Source organism: Triticum dicoccoides, chromosome 2B (genome assembly GCF_002162155.2).
Source record: "Triticum dicoccoides isolate Atlit2015 ecotype Zavitan chromosome 2B, WEW_v2.0, whole genome shotgun sequence".
NCBI lineage: Eukaryota > Viridiplantae > Streptophyta > Magnoliopsida > Poales > Poaceae > Triticum > Triticum dicoccoides.
The window spans coordinates 440,343,575-440,358,053 of NC_041383.1; the positions used below are offsets into that span (position 1 = coordinate 440,343,575).

At 42.8% G+C, this 14,479-nt stretch overlaps 1 protein-coding gene across 1 annotated transcript; it reads left to right on the plus strand.

Moving 5' to 3' along the window:
* Window positions 1–10,929: 10,929 nt before the first annotated feature.
* On the plus strand, window positions 10,930–14,072 carry LOC119364111 (heavy metal-associated isoprenylated plant protein 7-like). The gene is made up of 5 exons (XM_037629523.1): window positions 10,930–11,069; window positions 11,192–11,447; window positions 12,359–12,570; window positions 12,682–12,769; window positions 13,261–14,072. The coding sequence occupies exons 1-5, from the start codon at window positions 11,061–11,063 to the stop codon at window positions 13,755–13,757; spliced, it is 1,062 nt and encodes a 353-aa protein (XP_037485420.1). The 5' UTR covers window positions 10,930–11,060; the 3' UTR covers window positions 13,758–14,072.
* Window positions 14,073–14,479: the final 407 nt, after the last annotated feature.

Below are 14,479 nucleotides of genomic sequence, written 5' to 3' on the forward strand. Positions count from 1 at the left end.
ACCAGCGTCGTGGTATCAGCCTAAGCCTCCTAGATGTCAGCGACCGAGCGGCGCTCGCCGGGTTGGACCACGTAACGCAACTTCCTTTGTAATGGAGGTTGCTAGGTCTGCTCACCGGCCGCCCACGCAACATGCAGGTGTGCATTGGGCCCAGACCCCTGCGCGCGTAGGATTTAGACCGGCGTGTGCTACGTCTTGAGCTTGCGATGGTTTCCCTTGAAGAGGAAAGCGTGATGCAGCAATAGTAGCGTAAGTATTTCCCTCCGTTTTTGAGAACCAAGGTATCAATCCAGTAGGAGGCTCCTCAGAAGTCCCACGCACCTACGCAAACAAACAAGAACTCGCAACCAACGCAATAAAGGGGTTGTCAATCCCTTCACGGCCACTTGCGAAATTGAGATTTGATAGAGATAATATGATAAGATAAATATTTCTGGTATTTTCATGATATAGATTGGAAAAGTAAAAGATGCAAATAAAAGTAGATTGAAAGCTTATATGATAAGAGATAGACCCTGGGGCCATAGGTTTCATTAGTGGCTTCTCTCAAGATAGCATAAGTATTACGGTGGGTGAACAAATTACCGTCGAACAATTGATAGAAAAGCGAATAATTATGAGATTATCTAGGCATGATCATATATATAGGCATCACGTCCGTGACAAGTAGACCGACTCCTGACTGCATCTACTACTATTACTCCAGACATCGACCGCTATCCAGCATGCATCTAGAGTATTAAGTTCATAAAGAACAGAGTAACGCATTAAGAAAGATGACATGATGTAGAGGGATAAACTCATGCAATATGATATAAACCCCATCTTTTTATCCTCGATGGCAACAATACAATACGTGCCTTGCTGCCCCTGCTGTCATTCGGAAAGGACACCGCAAGATTGAACCCAAAGCTAAGCACTTCTCCCATTGCAAGAAAGATCAATCTAGTAGGCCAAACCAAACTGATAATTCGAAGAGACTTGCAAAGATAACTTAATCACACATAAAAGAATTCAGAGGAGATTCAAATATTTCTCATAGATAAACTTAATCATAAACCCACAATTCATCGGATCTCGACAAACACACCGCAAAAGAGTTACATGAAATAGATCTCCAAGAAGATCAAGGAGAACATGGTATTGAGATCCAAATAGAGAGAAGAACCCATTTAGCTAATAACTATGGACCCGAAGGTCTGTGGTAAACTACTCACAACTCATCGGAGAGGCCTTGAGGATGATGTAGAGGCCCTCCATGATCGATTCCCCCTCCGGCGGAGCGCTGGCGAAGGCTCCAAGATGGGATCTCGCGGATACAACAGGTTATGGCGGTGGAAATAGTTTTTCGTGGTCGCTTCTGATGTTTTCGGGGTACATAGGTATATATAGGAGGAAGAAGTAGGTCGGTGGATGCCCGAGGGGCCCACGAGATAGGGGGGCACGCCCAATAGGGGGGGCGCCCTCCACCCTCATGGCCTCCTCGATTGTTTCTTGACTTCCACTCCAAGCCCTCTGGATCACGTTTGTTCCAAAAAGATCGCTCCCGAAGGTTTCATTCCGTTTGGACTCCGTTTGATATTCATTTTCTTCAAAACACTAAAATAGGAAAAAAAACAGCAATACGGGCTGGGCCTCCGGTTAGTAGGTTAGTCCCAAAAATGATATAAATGTGTAAAGTAAAGCCCATAAACATCCAAAACGGGTAATATAATAGCATGGAACAATCAAAAATTATAGTTACGTTGGATACGTATCAAGCATCCCCAAGCTTAATTCCTGCTCGTCCTCGAGTAGGTAAATGATAAAAACAGAATTTTTGATGTGGAATGCTACCTAGAATAATTCACAATGTAATTTTCTTTATTGTGGCATGAATGTTCAGATCCAAATGATTCAAAATAAAATTTCATATTGACATAAGAAATAGTAATACTTCAAGCATACTAATCAAAGTAATCATGTCTTCTCAAAATAACATGGCCAAAGAAAGTTGTCCCTACAAAATCATATAGTCTGGTTGTTGCTCTATCTTCATTACACAAAGTATTTAATCATGCACAACCGTGATGACAAGCCAAGCAATTGTTTCATACTTTAGTAATCTCAAACTTTTCAACTTTCACGCAATACATGAGCGTGAGCCATGGACATAGCACTATATATGGAATAGAATGGTGGTTGTGGAGAAGACAAAAAGGAGAAGATAATCTCACATCAACTAGGCGTACCAAGGGCTATGGAGATTCTCATTAATAGATATCAATGTGAGTGAGTAGGGATTGCCATGCAACGGGTGCACTAGAGCTATAAATGTATGAATGCTCAATAAAAGAAACTAAGTGGGTATGCATCCAACTCGCCTGCTCACGAAGACCTAGGGCACTTTGAGGAAGCCCGTCATTGGAATATACAAGCCAAGTTCTATAATGAAAAATTCCCACTAGTATATGAAAGTGACAATATAGGAGACTCTCTATCATGAATATCATGGTGCTACTTTGAAGCACAAGTGTGGTAAAAAGGATAGTAGCATTGTCCCTTCTCTCTTTTTCTCTCATTTCTCTTTTTTTCTTTTTCTTTTTTTTCTTTTCGGGCCTTTCTTTTTTTCTTTCATTTGGCCTTTCTTTTTTTCTCTTTTTTTGATAAAGTCCAAAGTCTCATCCTGACTTGTGGGGGAATCATAGTCTCTATCATTCTTTCCTCACTGGGAAAATGCTCTAATAATGAAGATCATCACACATTTATTTACTTAAAACTCAAGAATTACAACTCAACACTTAGAACAAAATATGACTCTATGTGAATGCCTCCGGCGGTGTACCGGGATATGCAATGAATCAAGAGTGACATGTATGAAAGATTATGAAGGTGGCCTTGCCACAAATACAATGTCTACTACATGATCATGCAAAGAGCAATATGACAATGATGGAGCATGTCATAATAACAGAGCAGTGGAAAGTTGCATGGCAATATATCTCGGAATGGCTATGGAAATGCCATAATAGGTAGGTATGATGGCTGTTTTGAGGAAGGTAATGGTGGGTGTATGGTACCGACGAAGGTTGTGCGGCACAAGAGAGGCTAGCAATGGTGGAAGGGTGAGAGTGCGTATAATCCATGGACTCAACATTAGTCATAAAGAACTCATATACTTATTGCAAAAATCTACAAGTCATCAAAAACAAAGTACTACGCGCATGCTCCTAGGGGGATAGATTGGTAGGAAAAGACCATAGCTCGTCCCCGACCGCCACTCATAAGGAAGACAATCAATAAATAAAATTATGCTCCAACTTCATCACAAAGCGGTTCACCATACGTGCATGCTACGGGAATCACAAACTTCAACACAAGTATTCTTTAAATTCATAATCACCCAACTAGCATGACTCTAATATCACCATCCTAATATCTCAAAACAATTATCAAGCATCAAATTGATCATAGCATCCAATTCATTTCCTATGATAGCTTTTATTATACCCAACTTGGATGCCCATCATTCTAGGAGCAAGCAAAACACATATCATGTGGCGAATAAAAATATAGCTCCAAGTAAAGTTACCGATAGACGAAGACGAAAGAGGGGATGCCTTCCGGGGCATCCCCAAGCTTAGAATTTTGGCTATTATTGAATATCTTGGGGTGCCATGGGCATCCCCAAGCTTAGGCTCTTGCCACTTCTTATTCCATAATCCATCAAATCTTTACCCAAAACTTGAAAACTTCACAACACAAAACTCAACAGGAAATCTCATCAGCTCCGTTAGTGCAAGAAAGAAAAACAACCACATATGGTACTGTAATGAACTCATTATTTATTTATATTGTTGTTAAACCTACTATATTACAAGTTATCCATGGTTCATACCCTTACATACTAGCCATAGATGCATCAAAATAAGCAAACAACACACGAAAGGCAGAATCGGGCAAAAAACATAACAGTCTGTAGCAATCTGTAACTCTCGAATATGTCTAGAACTCTAAAAATCCTACCAAAATAGGAAGTCCTGGGAAATTTGTCTATTGATCTACGTCAAAAAGAATCGACGTAAAATCACGTTCCTGTGAATTACTAAAATTATTTTCGTGCGTGCAAAGTTTCTGTTTTTCAGCAGAATCAAATTAACTATCACCATAGGTTATCCTATAGGTTCTACTTGGCACAAACACTAACTAAAACATAAAAACACATATAAACAGAAGGTAGATGCAAAATTTATTACTAAACAGAAACAAAAACAAAAAACAAAGATAAAATTGGGTTGCCTCCCAACTAGGGCTATCGTTTAACGCCCCTAGCTAGGCATAAAAGCGAGGATAGATCTAAGTAATGCCATCTTTGGCACTCAATTCATAAGTAGCTCGCATGATAGATTCATAAGGTAATTTGACTTTCTTTCTTGGAAAGTGCTTCATGCCTTTCCTTAATGGAAATTGGAATCTAATATTTCCTTCCTTCATATCAATAATCGCAGCAATCGTTCTAAGGAAAGGTCTACCAAGAATGATAGGACAAGAAAGATTGCAATCTATATCAAGAATGATAAAATCTGCGGGCACCAAATTCCTATTTGCAATAATGAGAACATCATTGATCCTTCCCATTGGCTTTTTAATGGTGGAATCCGCAAGGTGCAAATTTAAAGAGCAATCATCAAGATCATGGAAACCTAGAATATCACATAAAGTTTTCGGAATTGTGGAAACACTAGCACCCAAATCACACAAGGCATAACACTCATGATCTTTAATTTTAATCTTTATAGTAGGTTCCCACTCATCATAAAGTTTTCTAGGTATAGAAACTTCCAAATTAAGTTTTTCATCATAAGATTGCATCAAGGCTATATGTTTGGTAAAAGCTTTATTTTGACTATAAGCACGAGGAGAATTCACAACAGATTGCAACAAGGAAATACAACCTTCTAAAGAACAATTATCATAATTAAATTCCTTAAAATCCAAGATAGTGGGTTCAATGCTATTTAAAGTCTTGACCTCTCCAATTCCACTATTACCAAATTTAGCATCAAGATCTAAAAATTACGAACCGTTGGGACGCCTTTTAACTAAAGTTGACTCATCTCCAGTCCCATCATTATTAAGATTCATATTGCAAAATAAAGATCTAATAGGGGACACATCAATAACTTTAAGATCTTCATCATTATTTTCATCTAACTTTTCTGGTTTGGCAGCCATCTTATTGACTAAGGTAGCTTGTTTATCAGAAATTTGGGCTATAGAATTTTCAAGACGAGTAATTTGAGAGTTCAAACCGTAAAATTCTTTAGACATATCATCAAGCTCTTTGTTAATAAGCCCATAAAACTTTTTTGTTTTTTAGCTCCTTTCTTAAGAAATTATTATGCTCAAATTGCTAAGTCATAAAACTCCTAATGTTTGATTCGATCTCTTCCAACCTTCTAAGATGAAGGTCGGTGTTCTTAGGCAAAGCCATAAGGGCAAACAGGCACACAAGCAAACAAAAAGGCAAGCGAAAGAGAGAGGAGATTGGGAAAGAGAGGGCGAATAAAACGGCAAGGGTGAAGTGGGGGAGAGGAAAATGTGAGGCAAATGGCAAATAATGTAAATGCGAGGGGGGTGAGTTTGTGATGGGTACTTGGTATGTCTTGACTTGAGCGAAGACCTCCCCGGCAACGTTGCCAGAAATCCTTCTTGCTACGTCTTGAGCTTGTGTTGGTTTTCTTTGAAGAGGAAAGGGTGATGCAGCAATAGTAGCGTAAGTATTTCCCTTAGTTTTTGAGAACCAAGGTATCAATCCAGTAGGAGGCTCCTCAGAAGTCCCACGCACCTACACAACCAAACAAGAACTCGCAAGCAACGCAATAAAGGGGTTGTCAATCCCTTCATGGCCACTTGCGAAAGTGAGATCTGATAGAGATAATATGATAAGATAAATATATTTTTGGTATTTTTATGATATATATTGGAAAAAGTAAAAGATGCAAATAAAAGTAGATTGAAAGCTTATATGATAAGAGATAGACCCGGGGGCCATAGGTTTCACTAGTGGCTTCTCTCAAGATAGCATAAGTATTATGGTGGGTGAACAAATTACTGTCGAGCAATTGATAGAAAAGTGAATAATTATGAGATGATCTAGGCATGATCATGTATATAGGCATCACGTCCGTGATAAGTAGACCGACTCCTGCCTGCATCTACTACTATTACTCCACACATCGACCGCTTTCCAGCATGCATCTAGAGTATTAAGTTCATAAAGAACAGAGTAACGCATTAAGAAAGATGACATGATGTAGAGGGATAAACTCATGCAATATGATATAAACCCCTTCTTTTTATCCTTGATGGCAACAATACAATACGTGCCTTGCTGCCCCTGCTGTCACTGGGAAATGACACCGCAAGATTGAACCCAAAGCTAAGCACTTCTCCCATTGCAAGAAAGATCAATCTAGTAGGCCAAACCAAACTGATAATTCGAAGAGACTTGCAAATATAACTTAATCACACATAAAAGAATTCAGAGGAGATTCAAATATTTCTCATAGATAAACTTAATCATAAACCCACAATTCATCGGATCTCGACAAACACACCGCAAAAAGAGTTACATCGAATAGATCTCCAAGAAGATCGAGGAGAACATGGTATTGAGATCCAAAGAGAGAGAAGAAGCCATCTAGCTAATAACTATGGACCCGAAGGTCTGTGGTAAACTACTCACAACTCATCGGAGAGGCCTTTGAGATGATGTAGAGACCCTTCGTGATCGATTGCCCCTCCGGCGGAGCGCCGGCGAAGGCTCCAAGATGGGATCTTGCGGATATAGAAGTTTACGGCGGTGGAAATAGTTTTTCGTGGTCGCTTCTAATGTTTTCAGGGTACATAGGTATATATAGGAGGAAGAAGTAGGTCGGTGGACACCCAAGGGGCCCACGAGAAAGGGGGGTACGCCCAGTAGGGGGGGCGCCCTCCACCCTCGTGGCCTCCTCGATTGTTTCTTGACTTCCACTCCAAGTCCTCTGGATCACGTTTGTTCCAAAAAGATCGCTCCTGAAGGTTTCATTTCGTTTGGACTCCGTTTGATATTCCTTTTCTTCGAAACACTGAAATAGGAAAAAAACAGCAATACGGGCTGGGCCTCCAGTTAGTAGGTTAGTCCCAAAAATGATATAAATGTGTAATGTAAAGCCCATAAACATCCAAAACGGGTAATATAATAGCATGGAACAATCAAAAATTATAGATACGTTGGAGACGTATCAGCGTGGTGACCTCCATGTTAGGCCTAGGTAGGGCTGCGACGTGTTGATCTCCCGAGGCCGGACATGACCCAGGAAAGTGCGCCCGGCCAGAGGGATCGAGCATGTCGGGTAATGTGGTGCACCCCTGTAGGGAACTTGATCTATTCGAATAGCCGTGTCCACGGTAACAGGACGACCCGGAGTTGTACTTCGACCTTATGACAACTAGAATCGGATACTTAATAAACACACCGAGACAAGTTCTAGAGACAACCTGGTGATCGCTTTCCCACAGGGCGACGAGGGGGGGATCGCCGGGTAGGATTATGCTATGCGATGATACTTGGTGAACTTACCATCTACTCTCTTCTACATGTTGCAAGATGGAGGCTGCCAGAAGCATAGTCTTCGTAGGACTAGGTATCCCCTTCTTATTCTGGCGTTCTGCAGTTCAGTCCACCGATATTGCCCCTTTACACAGATACCAATGCATATGTAGTGTAGATCCTTGCTTGCGAGTACTTTGGATGAGTACTCACGGTTGCTTTGCTCCCTCTTTTCCCCCTTTTCCTCTTCTTCCCAGACGTCGCAACCAGATGCTGGAGCCCAGGAGCCAGACTCCACTGTCGACGACGACCCCTACTACACCGAGGATGCCTACTACTACATTCAGGACGCTGACGACCAGGAGTAGTTTAGGAGGATCCCAGGCAGGAGGCATGCGCCTCTTTCGATCTGTATCCCAGTTTGTTCTAGCCATCTTATGGCACCTTGTTTAACTTTATGTCTGTACTCAGATATTGTTGCTTCCGCTGACTCATTTATGTTCGAGCACTTGTATTCGAGCCCTCGAGGCCCCTGGCTTGTAATATGATGCTTGTATGACTTATTTTACTTTTAGAGTTGTGTTGTGATATCTTCCCGTGAGTCCCTGATCTTGATCGTACACATTTCTGTGCATGATTAGTGTATGATTGAATCAGGGGTGTCACATGTGTAGACCCTACATGTTCGGGAATGATGCAGACATGACAAAGATGCCTCTTCGGCCAATAACCAATAGCGGTATCTGGATACCCATATTGGCTCCCACATGTTCCATGATGATCTGATCGGATGAACCACGATGTCTGGGATTCAATCAATCCCGTATACAATTCCCTTTGTCCATCGATATGTTACTTGCCCGAAATTTGATCGTGGGTATCCCTATACCTTGTTCAATCTCGTTACCGGCAAGTCTCTTTACTTGTTCCGTAACACATGATCCCGTGGATAACTCATTAGTCACATTGAGCTCATTATGATGATGCATTACCGAGTGGGCCCAGAGATACCTCTTCATCATATGGAGTGACAAATCCCAGTCTCGATTCGTGCCAACACAACAAACACTTTCAGAGATACTTCTAGTGCACCTTTATAGCCACCCAGTTACGTTGTGACGTTTGATACACCCAAAGCATTCCTATAGTATCCGGGAGTTGCACAATCTCATGGTCTAAGAAAATGATACTTGACATTAGAAAAGCTCTAGCAAACGAACTACGCAATCTTGTGCTATGCTTAGGATTGGGTCTTGTCCATCACATAATTCTCCTAATGATGTGATCCCGTTATCAACAACATCCAATGTCCATGGTCAAAAAACCACAACCAGCTATTGATCAACGAGCTAGTCAACTAGAGGTTCACTAGGGACATGTTGTAGTCTATGCATTCACACATGTATTACGGTTTTCGGTTAATACAATTATAGCGTGAACAAAGAAATATAATAATAACTATTTTATTATTGCCTCTAGAGCATATTTCCAATAGCTGGAGCAACTTCAAAATTATTGTTGGATTCTAAGTTTCCAACCAACGGGCCGCCCTGAATTCATTCCTGTTAAAGGGGAATGCATTAACCTACTAGTATTAAATTAAAATGTTTCTACCATGACACTAATACAAAAATAAACAACCTTTTCTCCGAACTAGGGTCTCGTCGTTGGGTTTTGTTAAATACACGGCATCAACAATAACCATGCGTGTTCGCATATATCTTCTAGAAAAGTTGTTCTGGAAAGCCTCACAAGTTTCTCGATCACAAACAAAACTTTTCCTTACACTCTATATATTTCTCCTTTTTATACGAAAAGACTCTAGTGTCATTATCTTTTTGTTGCGATCCTAATACATACATACAAAAAGGGAAGAAAAGTAGGAATAAAAAAATTCAGTACAAAACTCTAAGTCAGGTGACAAGTGTTTGTGCGTGCATGCTAACATGCTCTTCTGTCTCTGAGCTGGCAAAATAACTGGTTCGCATTAGTGATTGAAAAAGGTTTGGAAAATTAATTTACTATGATTAATTTGATTCATGTCAGGAGCGGTAGAGTATCTTTGAATTTATTGTTTGATTCTCACTAACAGGCCGCTATCAATTCATTCCTATCAAGGGAAACACATTAACCTACTCATGAAGGTACCCTCATATCAAATCAAATGTTTCACTATGAATAATATGAAAAGAATCAACCTTTCTATGAGGTAGGATCTCACTGCCTTTATGTGAAAGTACATGTCATCCATAACAACCACACTTGTTCGTGTATTTCTTCTAGAAAAGTTGTTCTGGGACACCTCATAAGTTTCTCGGTCACAAGAAACCCTTCCTTATACTCTTCAATGTATATTTCTCCTTTCTACGAAAAGACTCTAGCAACTTTTTGTTGCGATGCTAATACAGGTGACAAAAAGGATAAGAAAAGCATGAATAAAAAAAGGACTATGGCTCAAAGCTCCAAGTCAGGTGACAAGTGTTTGTGCATGCACGAGCCATGCTCTCCTGTCTCTGAGCTGGAAAAAATGGCTCCAAATGCCTATTAGTAACTGAAGAAAAGCATGGAAACTTTTGCGGATTTTGTTTTCTTGAGAGTAAAACATTTTTTGACTTTGGAAAAAAAATTCGGTTCAGACCTCGAAGTCAGGTGACAAGTGTTTGTGCATGCACGAGCCATGCTCTTCTGTCTCTGAGCTGGAAAAATAAATTTTTCTAAATGCTGATTAGTAACTGAAAAAAGAAGGCTCGGATGCTTCTGTAGATTTGTTTTTAAGAATGTAAATTTTGTTCTTTGAGAATAAACTTTTGCTGATTCATACTAGTTGGTTAGCCCTTAATCCAGCACCCAAAGAAAAGAAAAGAAAAGAAAATGAAAGCCGCTTTGAGACGGGCGCAAGGCCACACGAGGCGGGGCCTTGAAACCGTGCAAGGGAGGCTCCTCGCCTCTAGTTTCGTGGCATTCGATGCATGGATGCTGCACTAACCTTGAGGCAAAACAGTAAAATGATAGAGCCATCAAATCAAAGAAAAAGAATTCACAATCTTTCTGGTACTAGTACTACTACAGATCTCGGCCGTCCGTAATTCATGCATTCATGCGGATCCGACGCCCGGGCAGCCGGTGTGACACGTCACCTGGTGTGCTAGAATGTTCGTATACTTCCAGGCACCCAAATACAATGTGCACCGAAAAAAAAACAGAGATGGAGTGAGCGAGAAAAAGCAAGGAAGCAGCACCAAAACGAGAAGAAAAGAAATCCCAGGGATAGAGATGCCAAATCATTTCCATGCGGATCTCGCCATCGCAGCCCCTCCCTCGCGGTGCCCACCCGCTACTTAAGGCGAGCGAGTGAGGCCACCCCCTCCACCCCACTGCCAGTCTTGTAGCGAGCGACACACCCACAGGGAGCCGCAGAGAGCCACCACCACCCAACACCACCAGAGAAGCAGGGCCGCGGGAGCGGGACAGAGGAGGAACGCACGCCATGGGCGAGGTAAGGAAGGACGCTTGCTTGCTACTGCATTCCTCTGCTGCTGCTGCTTCGGCGGCGGCGGCGCAGATTGAATCTTGACTGACTGACTGACGCCCGTCGTGGTGTGGTGTTTTGGTTCGCAGGAGGAGAAGAAGCCCAAGGAGGAGGAGAAGCCCAAGGAGGAGGAGCCGAAGAAGGAGGAGAAGCCCAAGGAGGGGGAGGAGGACAAGCCCAAGGACGACAAGCCCAAGGAGGGGGAAGGGGAGGGGGAGAAGCCCAAGGAGGAGGAGGCGGCGCCCCCGCCGCCGCCGCCGCCGCCGGAGGAGGTCGTGATGCGCGTCTACATGCACTGCGAGGGCTGCGCCAGGAAGGTCAAGAAAATCCTCAAGAGATTCGATGGTAATGCGCCTCATCTATTCTAATTAATCCCTGCTCTCTAATTTCCTCTGCTTTGCTTTGCTGCATCAGGATTCGCCGTCAGAGTAAATCTTTTCGTTTTCGTTTCGTTTTGAACTAGTAGTACGCTGTCACGTGGATTTTGTTTCCCTAGTACAGGAACATTTTTACCGAGTTCGTTCGACATTTTCTTCGCGAGTGTTCCGTGGTCCTAGGTAGTGCGTGTTTAGTGCATCTTGATTCACGTATCATCATGGTTAGTGGTAGACTTGTGTTCCCCTTGCGGTTATGGGAAGCAAGCTAAAAGTGAATCTGTTTGTTTGTTCATCAGATTTAAGAGACATGATGATGTGGTTGGCTTCCTCTAATCTTTTTTTTAGTCTTCCTCCTTATGTCCTTATATTAAAAAAGGGCTCCAGATTTTGTGTTTTTCTCTGTGCTGTTCTGACGTCCAATTAAGAGTTATTGTAAGGTTGTTCTGGGTGCAATTCATAGTGGACTATAGGTCAGTAGGGGTGGGCTAAGCTTTTAAATAAACAGATTCACCTAATTAATAAGATCCTCTTGTCCTAAAAATAAAATAAAATAAATAAGATCCTCCTTTCTCATGAGACGCACATGAATCTAGTGGTTGATTAATTGTGATGGGAATGACTTTTCACTCCAAAAGGTTGGAGTACATTCCAAGAGAATGACAACCTTGAGTATACAATGCCCTTGAGGCCACAGGTCCTCAAAAGTTAAGCTGATTCCTCAATCATCTCCAAATACTGCTCAAAATGTTCCAAGCATCTCTGCATATTCTCCATGCACTACTTGTTGCTATCAAGGGAAAATTAAAGTTTCTTTGGCTCAAAGATCCATTCTCTGTTCTACCTAGTACCTCATCTGAAAACCTTTTTGTGTGGATTCAGGAGTAGAGGACGTCATTGCCGACTCTAAGGCGCACAAGGTGGTTGTGAAGGGAAAGAAGGCGGCCGCCGACCCGATGAAGGTGGTGGAGCGTGTTCAGAAGAAGACCGGCCGCAAGGTGGAGCTCCTCTCGCCTTTACCCCCGCCGCCGGAGGAGAAGAAGGAAGAGGAGAAGGAGGAACCTGAGCCGCCGAAACCTGAAGAGAAGAAGGAGGTGAAGGACCTTAACGAATGCACGCAATGCAGTACTCCTACTAGTTTGTATGTTAATTTCAGTTTTACTTCAGATTTGGCTAAACTGACTGAATGATGTTTGGTTTTGAAGCCAACGGTGATCTCCGTGGTGCTGAAGGTGCACATGCACTGCGAGGCCTGCGCGCAGGCGATAAAGAAGAGGATCGAAAAGATGAAAGGTGCGTAATGGGCTGCTGTGGGATTACCTGCCCTTTTTTCATTTCTCTCTCGCGTCATTTTCGTCAGGACAGAAACATCTATGGCCTTTCTCTTACTAGTATTTATTTTCACTAGCTCCTCCTAGAATTAGTTTACTACTATGTGTCATGTTTAGAATCTACCTAGTGATTCAGCAAAGGTCAAGCAAATCTTTCCTCTGATGCAATGATGAAAAAAGAGGGATTCCTCTTTAGGTCGATGGCTGAAACAAAGCCAAAATGTGGGCCTTGTACGTGTAGCTCCTTTTCTTGCAAAAGATGCACAACTGTGTGCAGATAAGATTCACTCCTTCACCTACCTGTCTGGCTATATAGTGTGACAATATTAATCTGGATCGTATAAGAATTTTTTCTGCCTAAAATCACACTAGATAGATCATCCTCGAGCTCGGTGATACTTTGTTATGTAGGAGTAGTAGTATTGCTGAAGATTTTGGTTCGAAATTATGCAGGAGTGCAATCTGCAGACCCAGACCTGAAGGCGTCGGAAGTGACGGTGAAGGGCGTGTTTGAGGAGGTCAAGCTGGCCGAGTACGTGCACAAGCGCACCGGCAGGCATGCGGCCATTATCAAGTCCGAGCCGGTTGCCCCGGCCGAGAAAGCCGGCGAAGGAGACGCCAAGGATGAGAAGAAGGCAGCCGAAGGCGGCGAAGAGAAGAAGGACGACAAGGAGGAGAAGAAGGACGACAAGGATGGCGCCGCAGACGAGAAGAAAGAGGAGAAAGACAAGGAGGATGGAGGCGCCGGCGGCGAGGAGAAGGAGAAGGAGAAAGACCCCGGCGCCATCGCCGCAGCCAACCTCTACATGCATTACCCGCAGTTCGCCTTCCCGGGAGGGTACTACCCGCCGAGGCTGGGTTACGCCGCCTACCCTCCGCCGCCGGCCTACCCGCCGTACCCGCCGCAGATCTTCAGCGACGAGAACCCGAACGCCTGCTCCGTCATGTAAAAAGGAGGTTAGAACCTTGGTGGTCTAGAGTGGAAAACAAATAAGAAGGGGAGAAGGGACTGCATGAGTTGAGGGGTGCCATGGCAGCAAAAATGCCCTCGAGCAAAGCAAATGGCAGCAGCTTGAAGAAAGTACCAGGCTTTTTTGCGGTCAGGTTTCCCTTTTTTTGAACCTTTTATGTTTTTACCGTCTGGTATAAAGTAAGTCTGGACTTCCTTGTCAGTTGATGGATGTTTTCATCTTATGTAGATTTTTCTTTTTGCCTTGTACTGAACTTATGTAAAAACTGTTATTATAGTATAGTAATTCTCTCCATCTCCTTGGCTGTGTGCTGGTGCCCGGCCCTAAACATCTAGGACCCGGAGGAACAGTCGCTCTGTCAAAAAACTGTGGTGGTGAGAAGGAGAAGTCACAGGGGGTGGGGTAAATGAAATGGAATGGCAACGGTGAGATGCAAGAGGAGGTAGGAAACAAGTGGTTGTCATGTGCATGGGGCATGTGAGATGGGTCCCACTTTTGCATGACACAAAATCCTAGGCGGATTGCAGCTTCAATCTTGATGCGCCCACTTTTTTTACCCGGTAGCCCACTAGCTGATGATATCCAGGGGCTACAGACTTTGGAGTTTGCTGTGAATGTGAGGGAATACTTTCCCATCATCATTCTGTGACTTGAGGTTGCTTGCTTCCCTTGCAAAATACTCCCTCCGTTCGGAATTACTT